This window comes from Saccharomyces mikatae, assembly GCF_947241705.1.
Source record: "Saccharomyces mikatae IFO 1815 strain IFO1815 genome assembly, chromosome: 14".
NCBI lineage: Eukaryota > Fungi > Ascomycota > Saccharomycetes > Saccharomycetales > Saccharomycetaceae > Saccharomyces > Saccharomyces mikatae.
In genome coordinates, this window is record NC_079269.1 from 526,434 (window position 1) to 539,881 (window position 13,448).

The 13,448-nt window shown below is 35.4% G+C and overlaps 4 protein-coding genes across 4 annotated transcripts; all 4 read left to right on the top strand.

Annotated features, from left to right (window-relative positions):
• Positions 1–5,529: 5,529 nt before the first annotated feature.
• On the top strand, positions 5,530–9,030 carry VAC7 (Vac7p; the record flags this gene model as incomplete). Its single annotated transcript, XM_056225340.1, has 1 exon — positions 5,530–9,030. One exon carries the CDS (start codon positions 5,530–5,532, stop codon positions 9,028–9,030), a length of 3,501 nt encoding a protein of 1,166 aa, XP_056079169.1.
• A 362-nt stretch (positions 9,031–9,392) lies between these two features.
• Positions 9,393–10,862, top strand: MSG5 (tyrosine/serine/threonine protein phosphatase MSG5; the record flags this gene model as incomplete). Its single annotated transcript, XM_056225342.1, has 1 exon — positions 9,393–10,862. One exon carries the CDS (start codon positions 9,393–9,395, stop codon positions 10,860–10,862), a length of 1,470 nt encoding a protein of 489 aa, XP_056079170.1.
• A 310-nt stretch (positions 10,863–11,172) lies between these two features.
• Positions 11,173–11,634, top strand: COX5A (cytochrome c oxidase subunit Va; the record flags this gene model as incomplete). Its single annotated transcript, XM_056225343.1, has 1 exon — positions 11,173–11,634. The coding sequence occupies one exon, from the start codon at positions 11,173–11,175 to the stop codon at positions 11,632–11,634; it is 462 nt and encodes a 153-aa protein (XP_056079171.1).
• Positions 11,635–12,164: 530 nt separating this feature from the next.
• COG5 (Golgi transport complex subunit COG5) lies at positions 12,165–13,361 on the top strand (the record flags this gene model as incomplete). Its single annotated transcript, XM_056225344.1, has 1 exon — positions 12,165–13,361. The coding sequence occupies one exon, from the start codon at positions 12,165–12,167 to the stop codon at positions 13,359–13,361; it is 1,197 nt and encodes a 398-aa protein (XP_056079172.1).
• Between the last annotated feature and the right edge of the window lie 87 nt (positions 13,362–13,448).

The following is a 13,448-nucleotide window of genomic DNA, read 5'->3' on the forward strand; positions in this document are numbered from 1 at the left end:
AATGAAAGTCCTGATATAATGAACATTAACACAAGTGATATCTTTAGAATCATCCGTGACTTGAAGAAAAAATACATAAGCCTTTATGGTAGAGAAATAAGACAAAAGGCTTGGAAAAAAGTGTTGGTGGATACAACTTGTAAGAATACTGATTTGTTAATGAATGAACTTCAAAAGTTAGTATTAATGGAAAAATGGATCCTTTCAAAATGTTGTCAAAATTGTTCAAATCTTACATACATTTTAGAAGAGGCAATCCTTGGAACCTTACATGAATCTTTGAAAAATCCGGTTAAACAACGTTTACATATATACTCAATTGGTAAAAATGAGAGAATTGAAGAAATTTTAATCAATATTGTAATTGAAACAGTAATGGACTTGAGTTCAAATGACTCTTACTATTCAGAAAGAAATTGTAAGTACTGTAAATCGGAATTCCACAGCTCAGTTAACTGTAGAAAGAAATTAAACAGAGAACTTAGGCATTCAACGCCCAGCTACTCAAAAGGTTATTATTCACAAGGTTCAACCCAAAAAGAATATATTAAAACAGGCACGAAACCAGTCAGAACTTTTGAAAAAACAGAAGAAGAAGAACAAAAAGGGTTCAAACAAAAATCTAGTCATTATTGATACTGGTTCAGGTGTCAATATCACGAACAATAAAAATATATTGTTTGATTATGAAGACAACAAAGAAAAGGTAAAGTTCTTTGGTATTGGGAAAAACAATGCAGTTTCCGTTAAAGGATCAGGATACATTAAAATTAAATGTAACACAAATGATGATTACTTATTAACTCATTATGTTCCTGAAGAAGAAACTACTATTATAAGTGGTTATGAGTTAGCTAGAGAAACCGATCTGGTGTTAAGCAAGAACTATTCTACCTTGGAAAACAAGGATATGAACATAAAAACTCATGTTAAAAATGGAATTATTCACGTAAAAATGGATGACTTAATTGATCACTCAGCATATGATTCCAAAATCAATGCAATACAACCAACTTCTTCTAACAAAATTAGACTGAAGCCCAAAATTATAAACTTAAAAGATGCTCATAAAAGAATGGGACATACAGGAGTTCAACAAATTGAAAACTCAATTAAACATAGTCATTATGAAGAAAATCTTGACTTAATAAAAGAACCAAATGAATTTTGGTGTGAAACTTGTAAAGTTTCAAAAGCCACGAGAAGGAACCATTATAAAGGATCTATGAACGAACACAGTATCGATCATGAACCAGGTTCATCGTGGTGCATGGATATCTTTGGTCCAGTATCAAATTCGAACTCGGATACGAAAAGATACATGCTTATTATGGTTGATAACAATACAAGATATTGTATCACCTCCACACATTTTAACAAAAATGCTGAAACTATTTTGGCTCAGATCAAGAAAAATATTCAGTATGTGGAAACTCAATTTGACAGAAAGGTCAGAGAAATCAATTCAGATCAAGGAACTGAATTTACAAATGATCAGATAGCAAAATATTTTGTTTCAAAAGGAATTCATCATATTTTTTCTGCTACACAAGATCATGCTGCCAATGGAAGAGCAGAGAGATACATCAGAACTATCGTTACTGATGCAACAACATTGTTAAAACATAGTAAATTACGTATTAAATTTTGGGAATACGCAGTGACATCTGCTACCAATGTACGCAATTGTTTAGAAAACAAAGCCACAGGTCAACTGCCACTACAGGCAATCTCTAGTCAACCTGTGAAAGTGAGATTCATGTCCTTTTTACCCTTCGGAGAACAAGGAATAATTTGGAATCATAATCACAATAAACTAAAACCATCAGGACTTCGTGCTATAATATTATGCAAAGATCCTAATAGTCACGGATACAAATTTTTTGTACCATCTATTAAAAAAATTCTCACTTCAGATAATTACACAATTCCAGACTATGCAGTGGATCCAATATTAAGGAACACACAGAACATATACCCAGATGATCAAAGTAGATCAGATTCCATCAATGAAGCAGAAAACTCAGATGCTGTTTCCAGGTTATATGATGCATTGGAAAATTACGAAGATGACCATAAACAAGTTACACTACTTACAGACTTGTTCACCACAGAAGAATTAGCTCAGATTGAATTAAATGCTAAGTACCCATCTCCTAGTGATAATCTAGAAGGTAATTTAGACTACGTCTTTGCTAACATAGAAGAAGAGGAAGAAGACAAATACAATCATGTGAAAAACATGGATATAGATTCAGATCTTCACTCAAAAGAAAAGATCACTACTGAAAGCGATCGAAACGAAATTAATAAATCAAGTAATACTGATGAGGATATTCTCGATGAAAATGTTTATAGAGTCCCCACGGCACTACAAGAGAACCTTGTTGGAAGCCAGAACAGCATAAACATCAACAATGATGATAATATTGCTAGTAGAACGCATAGGAAGATCAGTGGAAAGGAAATAAATTACAAGGAATCATCAGAAGATGAGAGCGATTATATTTCACATGATCCTACTAATGAATCAGTTACAGTTGCAAGTAATAAGGACAATGTAACAGATGATAATATCTTACAATCACAACAAGAATTATTCGAAAACATTGTTGATCCAGAAGTATTACTTGAACAAGATTTAGATTCAAAAACCTCAAGTTATGACACCTCTCAATACGTAGATGTTCAAACTGAATCAAATGTTACATCATTAAAGGACAATGATGTTCAAAATGATGACTATTCTACTCACGAAGAAAGTCATCACCTGCCCCTGGTTATAAATGTTATGGACAATACTGACCAAACATATGTTGAATCAAACAAGGTAGAAAACAAAAATAACTCTGATACAAGTATCTCATCGGAAGGTAATAATGAAGAGTTAGTACAAGTGATGGAAAATAGCGAAGCGGAAAAATCGAATGCTACACTAAAATCATCAATAATAACAGATGAAACAATTGAGTCAGAAAAACCAGCAATAAACAAAGCTGGATTCCTGAATAAAACGTTTAATTCTTTGAATAAGAAAAGAAAGCGGCCTGTTGAAAACAGGACCTCGTTTCATGACATGGTTGAAAGAGACAATAAGCGTCAGAGAAAGAATATAATTAAATTACTTCCGGATAACACAGAAACAAGTTCTGCACCGAGAATTAAAACCATATACTACAATGAAGCTATTTCAGGAAATGCTGATCTCAAAGAAAAACATGCTTATAAAGAGGCATACAGGAAAGAATTACAGAATCTCAAGGATATGAAAGTATTTGACATCAACGTCAAATACAACAGATCTGATGTTCCCAGTAATTTAATAATTCCGACAAATACAATATTCTCAAAGAAGAGAAATGGTATCTATAAAGCAAGAATTGTTTGTAGAGGTGATATCCAGACACCAGACACGTATAACGTTATTGGAACAGAATCCCTAAACCATAACCACATTAAAATATTTCTGATGATTGCAAACAATAGGAATATGTTCATGAAAACACTAGATATTAACCATGCGTTCTTATATGCTAAACTGGAAGAAGACATTTACATTCCACACCCTCATGACAGAAGATGCGTTGTTAAACTAGATAAAGCACTATATGGTCTCAAACAGAGTCCTAAAGAATGGAACGACCATCTTAGACGATATCTAAATAGTGTTGGATTAAAAGATAATACTTATACTCCAGGACTATACCAATCCAAGGATAAAAAACTCATGATCGCAGTTTATGTTGATGACTGTGTGATTGCAGCAAGTGATGAACAAAGACTAGATGATTTCATAAACAATTTAAAAAAAACCTTTGAATTGAAAATTACTGGTACCTTAATAGATGGTATTTTGGATACAGATATTCTAGGAATGGATTTGATCTATAACAAAAAACTTGGTACGGTTGATTTGACGTTAATATCATTTATAGAAAAAATGGGTGAGAAATATAAAAAGGAATTGGATAAGGTTAGAAAAAGGTCAATTCCACACATATCAATATACAAGATTGATCCTAAAAACGGAGAATTAAAAATGACCGAAAAGGAATACAAAGACGGCGTGTTGAAATTACAGCAACTATTAGGTGAACTTAACTATGTTAGGTATAAATGTAGATATGATGTTGAATTTGCGGTTAAAAAGGTGGCTAGATTAGTAAACTTTCCTCATAAACAGGTGTTCTACATGATTTATAAAATCATACAATACTTGGTACAACATACGAATATAGGCATACACTATGATAGAGATCTTAACAAAGATAAGAAAATCACTACTATCACAGATGCATCAGTTGGAACAGAATACGATGCACAATCAAGAATTGGTGTTATAATTTGGTATGGAAAAAATATCTTCAATGTTTATTCTAATAAAAGCTCAAACAAGTGCGTATCCTCAACTGAAGCAGAACTTCATGCTATCTATGAAGGCTATGCAGACTCAGAAACACTGAAGGCAACCTTAACAGAACTCGGAGAAGGTGGAGATAAGGAACTTACAATGCTTACTGATTCAAAACCAGCTATCGAAGGTTTAAATCGGAGCTATCTACAACCCAAACAGAAGTTCACATGGATAAAAACAGAAATAATTAAAGAGAAAATAAAAGAGAAGATTATAAAACTAATAAAAATAAAAGGTAAAGATAATATAGCAGATTTACTTACCAAACCAGTCTCAATATCTGATTTTGATAGATTTATTAAAGTATTGAACAATCAGATAACACCACAGGATATTTTGGCCTCAACGGACTATTGATAATTAAAATTACTTAAGAACCAAACACATAGCAGATATCTGTTGGAGTACAATAATATATCTTTAAGGGGGCATGTTGGAATAAGTGATTACTACTATACACCTATTCGTATAAATTGGATTAAGTTATTGCAACTATACGTCTTCGTATAAATTGAAGTAGAAAAATTCTAATAATAGAATTTACTGCAGTAATGAGATAAAGATCTATTAATTGATCAGAACTTATTATATAAGAAGATGAGTTATCATCAAATTCTTATCATTAACACTCTGATTTATGTCTGAACCTTTTGGTTTAATATAACTAATCAGCGTGTGTTTTATATACCTCTCTTATATAGATTAAGAAGGAACGACTATTCTTAATTATTACAACTTACTAAACTACTAATTATCAACATATATATACTGCGTAAAATACAGTTTACTGCTACATAATGATATCTATTGCTCAGAAATCATCCATCCGTTCGTGTATCCTAAGCCGCAAAAAATTCTTCGTCACTTTTGGTCTTATTTGCACTACTCCTCAACCTTTAATGTTGTTGTTTTCATTCTTGTTATTTTTTGTCGTTCCCGCTTAAAAAATTCGTTGGGCAACTATGACGGGTATCCCCTTTGGTTTTGCATTATGGCCTTCACAATTCCTAATTAAAATCCATTAGGTAGTACCATAATGTCCCATAGATATAGTGTAAATCACTTTGAAAACACCTTATCATTAAGCAAAGCAAGCGATTTGGGAAACGTGCCTGATGACTGAAGAAGATAGAAAACTCACTGTGGAGACTGAAACAGTTGAGGCACCTGTGGTGAATGATCTTCTATTGTCTAATAATAGTAATAGTAACAGTAATACTGTAGCAATTTCTAACCCTATTATTCCCTCCGCTTCCATATCCGCATCTCCGCTCCACAGGGAAATAAAGGATGATTCTGGCAGTATTGCTATTACTACCAACAACGTTTTGGAGCATAATTTGCCGACTATAGATAACAATTTGATGGATTCCGATGCCACGTCACATAATCAAGATCATTGGCACTCGGACATAAATAGAGCAGGAACTTCGATGTCAACAAGCGATATTCCGACGGATTTACATTTGGAACATAACCCTTCTGTTCCATCGAGTAACAGTAATAGTAACAATGGCTTAATTAATCATAATCCTTTGTCATCCCATCTTTCCAACGCGACATCTTCTTTACGAAACAAGAAAAGCTCTTTGTTAGTGACATCTAATCCTGCGTTTGCCTCAGACATTGAACTATCGAAGAAGAAGATTCCTCTCGTCTCCAATAATATGCCTACAAGCAACATTGCGCTTTATCAAACAGCAAGATCGGCAAACATACATGGCCCATCTTCCGCATCGGCGGCCAAAGCCTTTAGAAAGGCTTCAGCCTTCTCGAATAACACGGCACCCAGCACGAGTAATAACATTAGTTCAGACACATCACCCGCTCCTCTCTTACCGCTTCCTTCACTTTCTCAACAAAATAAGTCGAAAATAATAGAAAGGCCCCCAATGCACGTCACTAATTCGAGGGAAATACTGTTAGGGGAAAATCTGTTAGATGATACGAAAACTAAGAGCGCTGTCGCGAATTCAACTACTCATGATAGCGACCCAATAGCTAATGGTGATTCACGCATACCGAACCACCCAAACACAGATGATAAAGAAAACAGTGATAGGGTTAAGAAAACTAAAAACAATGATAGCGTTAATAGTGAACGTAATGACAATATTAATAGAGCATCCACAGCACACACTAAAACTGTACCCTCAACTGCTTCGAAGTCCACTACTGAGAATACGCAGGACCTTAATAATAATATTTCCAGCAACAGTAGTAACAACTACAGTAAGAATAAAAAAAAGGTCGTTAACAATAACAGTAATAATGCATCGAATAAAGTAAACAGCGATGTCAAGAAGGTCAACGCCGACTCAAGCACTTCCACTTCCAACAACAGTACAACAAATGACGATTCGCATGATAGTAATTCCGAAAAACCAACAAAGGCAGACTTTTTCGCTGCGAGACTGGCAACAGCAGTAGGTGAAAATGAAATTAGTGATTCGGAAGAAACTTTTGTGTATGAATCTGCAGCTAATTCGACTAAGAATCTAATTTACCCCGATTCTTCCAACCAGCAGCAGTCACAACAACAACAGCAGCAGCAGCAGCAGCAGCAGCAGCAGCAGCAAAGCCATGGTATAACTTCTAAGATGAGTGCTCCATTGTTAAACAATAATAAAAAACTATTAAGTCGGCTGAAAAACTCGAGGCATATAAGTACAGGTGCTATACTGAATAACTCAATTGCGAGTATGAATCCTAATTCAAGCTTAAATTCTAATATGGCTCTGAATAATAACAATATGACGTCGGGCCACAATCATTTAGACGAATTGAGTAGCGTAATCCAGGTCCAACCGCATCAATTACAACAACAGCAACAATCAACGGATGTTCAATCGGTAGATTCATATACTTCTGATAATCCAGAATGCCATATTATTCCCAAGTCACCTGATAAGAGATCAAGCCTAGTGTCCTTGCCCAAAGTTTCTCCACACTTGCTTTCATCTACATCAAGCAATGGTAATACAATATCATGTCCTAATGTGGCAACAAATTCACAGGAATTGGAATCAAATAATGATATCTCAACCAAAAAGTCGCTTTCTAATTCCACTTTGAGACATTCTTCCACCAATAGAAATTCGAATTATGGTGACAACAAAAGGCCACTTAGAACAACGGTCTCAAAGATATTTGATTCGAATCCAAATGGAGCACCTTTACGAAGATATTCAGGGGTACCAGACCACGTTAATTTGGAAGATTACATTGAACAGTCACATAACTATCCAACAATGCCAAATAGTGTAAAAAAGGAAGAATTTTACAACAATAGGAATAGCAAGTTTCCTCATGGGTTAAACTTTTATAACGATCACGACGTTATTGAAGAGGAGAATAATAATGACTCTATAAACCCAAATCGACCGCAACATACCAACCTTCAGCACGAGTTTATTCCAGAGGATAACGAGAGTGATGAGAACGATATTCATTCCATGTTCTACTACAATCATAAGAACGATTTAGAGACGAAGCCTTTGATATCCGATTATGGTGAAGATGAAGATGTAGACGATTATGATCGTCAAAATGGTACTTTTAATAGTTATTATGGCTCGGCATCTAACACTCACGAACTTCCATTGCATGGCAGAATGCCATCAAGATCAAATAACGATTATTACGATTTTATGGTCAGTAACAATACAAATAATGATAATCAAGTAAATCAATATACTCCACTTAAAACAAAACGTGTTCATAGACACCTTTCAAGAGCAAATAATAGCATAATGAATGGTAGCATCCATATGAATGGCAACGATGATGTTGCGCATCCTAATATCAATAATAACGATATCGTTGGTTATTCTCCGCACAACTTTTATTCAAGAAAGTCACCTTTTGGGAAAGTTAAGAGTTTCCTCTATCTTGCATTTGTGATATCATCACTGTTGATGACAGGATTTATTCTGGGATTTTTGTTGGCCACAAATAAAGAGTTACAAGACGTAGACGTGGTAGTAATGGATAATGTCATTTCAAGTTCAGATGAACTAATCTTTGATATCACAGTAAGTGCTTTCAATCCTGGCTTTTTTAGTATAAGCGTTTCCCAAGTTGATTTGGATATTTTTGCAAAAAGTTCATTCTTAAAGTGTGATCCTAATGGTGATTGTACCGTGGTGGAGCAAGAACGGAGAATTTTGCAAATGACAACAAACCCTTCGCTAGTAGAAGAGAGTGCTAAAAGTGATGTTAGTGGTGGGAACATAGAGACCGTATTACTAGGAACCGTTAACAGTCTAGAAACGCCATTAAAGTTCCAGGGTGGTGCTTTCAATAGGAACTACGATGTGTCAGTTTCAAGCGTCAAGCTTTTAAATCCTGGGTCTCGTGAAGCCAAACATGAAAATGACGATGACGACGATGATAATAACGGCAGCGATGAAAGTAATGTCAATGACAAACAACACGAAAGTAAAACAAGTGTTACAAAAGACAAAGAGAACGATACTAGCAAATGGAAGCTACTGATCAAACATGAATATGAATTGATAGTTCGTGGGAGTATGAAGTACGAGGTACCCTTCTTCAATACACAAAAATCTACGGCTATTCAAAAGGATTCCATGGTCCATCCTGGTAAGAAGTGAGTATTAAGAATGTATTTCTTCTCATTGAGGTTAGGTATTTTTCTTTTTTTAGCGCAACAGCGGAAGGCAATTTCCAAAACAGGAATGTACCTTCCTAAAGAGGAAAATGTATTTGTTTTTTGATGTTTTTTTCTTTTTGACTATTCAAATTTAGAAAGTGAAAAAATACAAAAATGTTACATAGGATACGATACGGTAGTGTATTATATTTTTATTATTATCGTTTTTAAATAGAGTGTTTAGTAAACAAGGTGAGGGTTGTGCAACTCGTTTAGTAATCATTCTTTTTTTTCTTCCTTTCAAGTATAATAAAACAATAGCAGTATTGGGAGCGAGGAATACACTGGTAGCGATAAGTGCTCATGCAATTTCACTCGGATAAACAGCGTTTGGACAGTACAAGTGACATAGATTTCAAGCCAAACTCACCCCGTTCCTTACAAAATAGGAATACAAAAAATTTATCTCTAGATATAGCGACGCTTCATCCTCTAATGGAATTCTCATTGCCAAACCAGGATGTACCTGATTCAGTAAACTTCACATCGCCGACGCCTTTGAATCCATACATGAAGTCCAAACCTACCGAGTTGGAGAAAGGTCCACTAAAAGTAAGTTCAAGACCAACACTACCGTCGCTGCCCAAGAGGCGAAGCGAGGCGTCTATATACACACTACCAGTATCTCTGAAGAACCGGGCCGTTTCTCCAAATTTGTATACAAGGTCATCTACGATGTCATCAATCAACAAGCTCTCATCATCATCACCATTATCATCATTTTCAGAAAAACCCCATCTGAATAGAGTCCATTCGTTATCCGTTAAGACCAAAGATTTGAAGTCGAAGGGGATCAGAGGCCGGTCTCAAACTATTTCCGGATTAGAGACATCTACGCCAATCTCCAGTATCTGTGAAGGTACTTTAGTCAATCCCGATATGAATAGGTTCTCTAACCAAAAAAATATGCAAACAACATTAATTTTTCCCGAAGAGGAGTCAGATTTGAATATCGATATGGTGCATACAGAGATCTATCAACGAACAGTTTATATAGACGGACCATTACTGGTGATACCACCTAATTTGTACCTATATTCAGAACCCAAACTAGAAGACATTTTATCGTTCGATTTGGTTATTAATGTTGCTAAAGAAATACCGAACTTGGAATTTTTAATACCGCCGGAAATGGCGCATAAAATACAATACTATCACATCGAATGGACACATACTTCCAAGATTGTCAACGACTTATCTCGATTGACACACATTATGCATACTGCTCGTTTGCAAGGCAAGAAAGTACTGGTACACTGTCAGTGTGGAGTATCAAGATCAGCATCATTGATTGTAGCGTATATCATGCGATATTATGGCTTGAATTTGAATGACGCATACAATAAACTCAAGGCTGTCGCCAAGGATATAAGTCCAAATATGGGGCTCATCTTCCAACTTATGGAATGGGGAACAATGTTATCCAAGAACTCTACGGACGAAGGGGAGATTGTTAATATGTCTGAAGAAAATAACGTTAGCAATAACGAAAATTCCTCCTCCACTACAATGTCCTACTCTTCTGCATCATTTAGAAGTTATCCTATTGTAATGAATCTTTCGTCGTCGCCAAACGATAGTTCTGTCAATTCTTCGGAGGTGACACCAAGGACTCCTGCTACTTTGACTGGAGAGAGGACCACATTGGCCGCAGAACATGGTGACGAACATGAGCACCGTAAAACGCTGTCTGAAACCACAGACGCACTGAACGCTTCTGTCGACAATGAATCCATATCCACAACCTCGGACCAGATCATGTTTCTTCCCTAAGACCAGCACTCCCAACAGAATGCTCATGGCTATCAGATCTGCAGGCAGACCGTCTCTCACGCTGCTAAGATACATAATTAGTACATCATTCTACGTAACAATTATCCATCAATGTAAGTGTCACATTTTGCAAAAAATCGTCCAATAGACGTTTTCCTCGTTTGTGATTGGCCCCACGTTTTGCGCCGATACAAGCGGCGGCGAAAAGTTAAAAAGAACAATCAATTAAATAAGGCCATTTCTCACTTCTATTCTTACTTTTGTGCAGGCCAAAGCAGAGACAAGATCAACTAAGAACATCATATCTATAATGTTGCGTAACACTTTTACCAAGGCTGGTGGTCTATCACGTGTCACCTCTGTAAGATTCGCTCAAACGCACGCCCTTTCCAATGCTGCCGTAATGGATCTACAATCCAGATGGGAGAACATGCCCTCGACTGAACAGCAGGATATTGTCAGTAAGTTGAGTGAACGTCAGAAATTACCATGGGCCCAACTTACTGAGCCTGAAAAGCAAGCTGTGTGGTACATCTCTTACGGGGAGTGGGGACCAAGAAGACCTGTGTTGAATAAAGGTGACTCCGGTTTTATTGCCAAAGGTGTTGCAGCTGGTCTACTATTTTCTGTTGGGCTTTTTGCTTTGATTAGAATGGCGGGTGGTCAAGACACGAAAACGATGAATAAAGAGTGGCAGTTAAAGAGTGACGAATATTTGAAGTCAAAGAATGCTAATCCTTGGGGTGGTTACTCTCAAGTTCAGTCTAAATAGGCAAGCCAAATTTTCTGAAAGAAAATTATTAGGGGCCAACAATTGTAATGGTTTTTTCAGCTAGTCTGTGACCTATACGAAAAATGAGTATTTCTAGTACATTAGTGTATCCTGTGGGTCATTCACCCAATACAATCCCAACATATCAAACATAAAACCGGCTATTTGCCACTCTCACATTTTTTCTTTATTTATTGAGTCAAGTCTATTAATCTTTTCTTAGAACTTATAATTTTATATCATTATTCTTATTATTTATATACTTAGAAAACCCCCCAAAAAAGGAAATAAACCTAAATAATATGAGCGAATTTCGTATGTTTATGGGTTGCTTTGTCCATAGCTAGCATTGTATCATCCATACTCTCCATGTATTTCTTTAAACTTCTCGATTTGGTTGAATATTACATAACTTGAAGAAAAAAAAAGAAAATCAACTAACAAGAATAGATAACAAAAGAAGAATCTAAAAACGAGAGTAAGAAAAAGCACTGAGAGTGGTGGTATATTGGGAAACGGTAATAACATCAATGGCAAACGATCTAGAAGATTTCGAGTCTCTGCTGGAACCGGATTTTGATGCTAAACAATTTGGCAATGATTTACTGAAGGCTACTAATAACAATGACACAACAATTTTAGACCTAAACACACCTCTCAAAAAACTGAATTACGATCTCCATGAGATTGATTCTAGGATAGATCAGTTAATAAACAATAACCCCTTGGAGATAATAGAATTAATTTACAAGAATGAACACGTTAATTCCACTATAGTTGATGAGTTGAAACCAAGTTTAGAATACTTGGACATGTCATATGATAGATTAAAAGTCGAAGTTTTAGATCCTTATGAGAGAGCGAGGAAAGTTCAACTGGCACTAAGTAAAGTTTATCAAACGTCCTTTCTTTTACGGGGAGCTTTGCTTTATATCCATTTGTCACAGAAAATAAACACAGCGTGCCAAACAGCCCAATTGAATTCATCAACAGCTATAAATTTAGCCTCATTACACTACCAACTCCAAGTAACCCTTAGAGAGAATGAAAATTTAAAATCCTTGCAGAAAATCAAACAACTAGATCAAAACATTGTTTCTCCTAATAAAAGAGAGTTGATAACATTTTTATCTCTACAAATGTCTAAAGAGTGTTTGAATTCTATTAAAATCAAGTCAAACCAAGAGGTAATTTCTCAGTTAGCCTACTCTCTGTTTTTACTCTCATCTCAAGAATTTGAATCTACCATAAACAAAATTATTCTTTCAAACGTTACAACTAGCTCCCAAATTTTATCAAAAACTTTAAACTCTATAAGGATGTTTCCTGAAGCGTTCAAAGAAGTCGTTCAAAAAGGTTGTAGCATCTATATCTTAGAAACGATACTGCGAAATCTCAAAACTGATAACATCACGAAATCGACAAAACCCTTCCTTGCTAATAAATCACATCATAGTCATCTTTTGTCAGAGTATACTTCAATGAGGAATATAAAAACAGGTTCTGGTACACCAAGAGACCTGTTTTGGAACAAAGTTTCATCCGCTTTCAAAAAGGACTTTGAAATATCTGTTAATAGAGGTGGTCCCGTGGGCAAGTCGCTGTTAAAGAATAAAGATTTTATTATTGATACTATTGAGCAAAACATGAAAAAGTCCTTTGGTAGTAGCGATTATCAAAGTTACTTGGATATGATGCTAAATTCTGTGTGTATTAATTCAAAATGAGTGAGCTGTCTCACACAAAATAGAACGTTAATGAAACAAAATGAATTTTAAGAAATAATTCTATAACATATGAATACGTATATATAT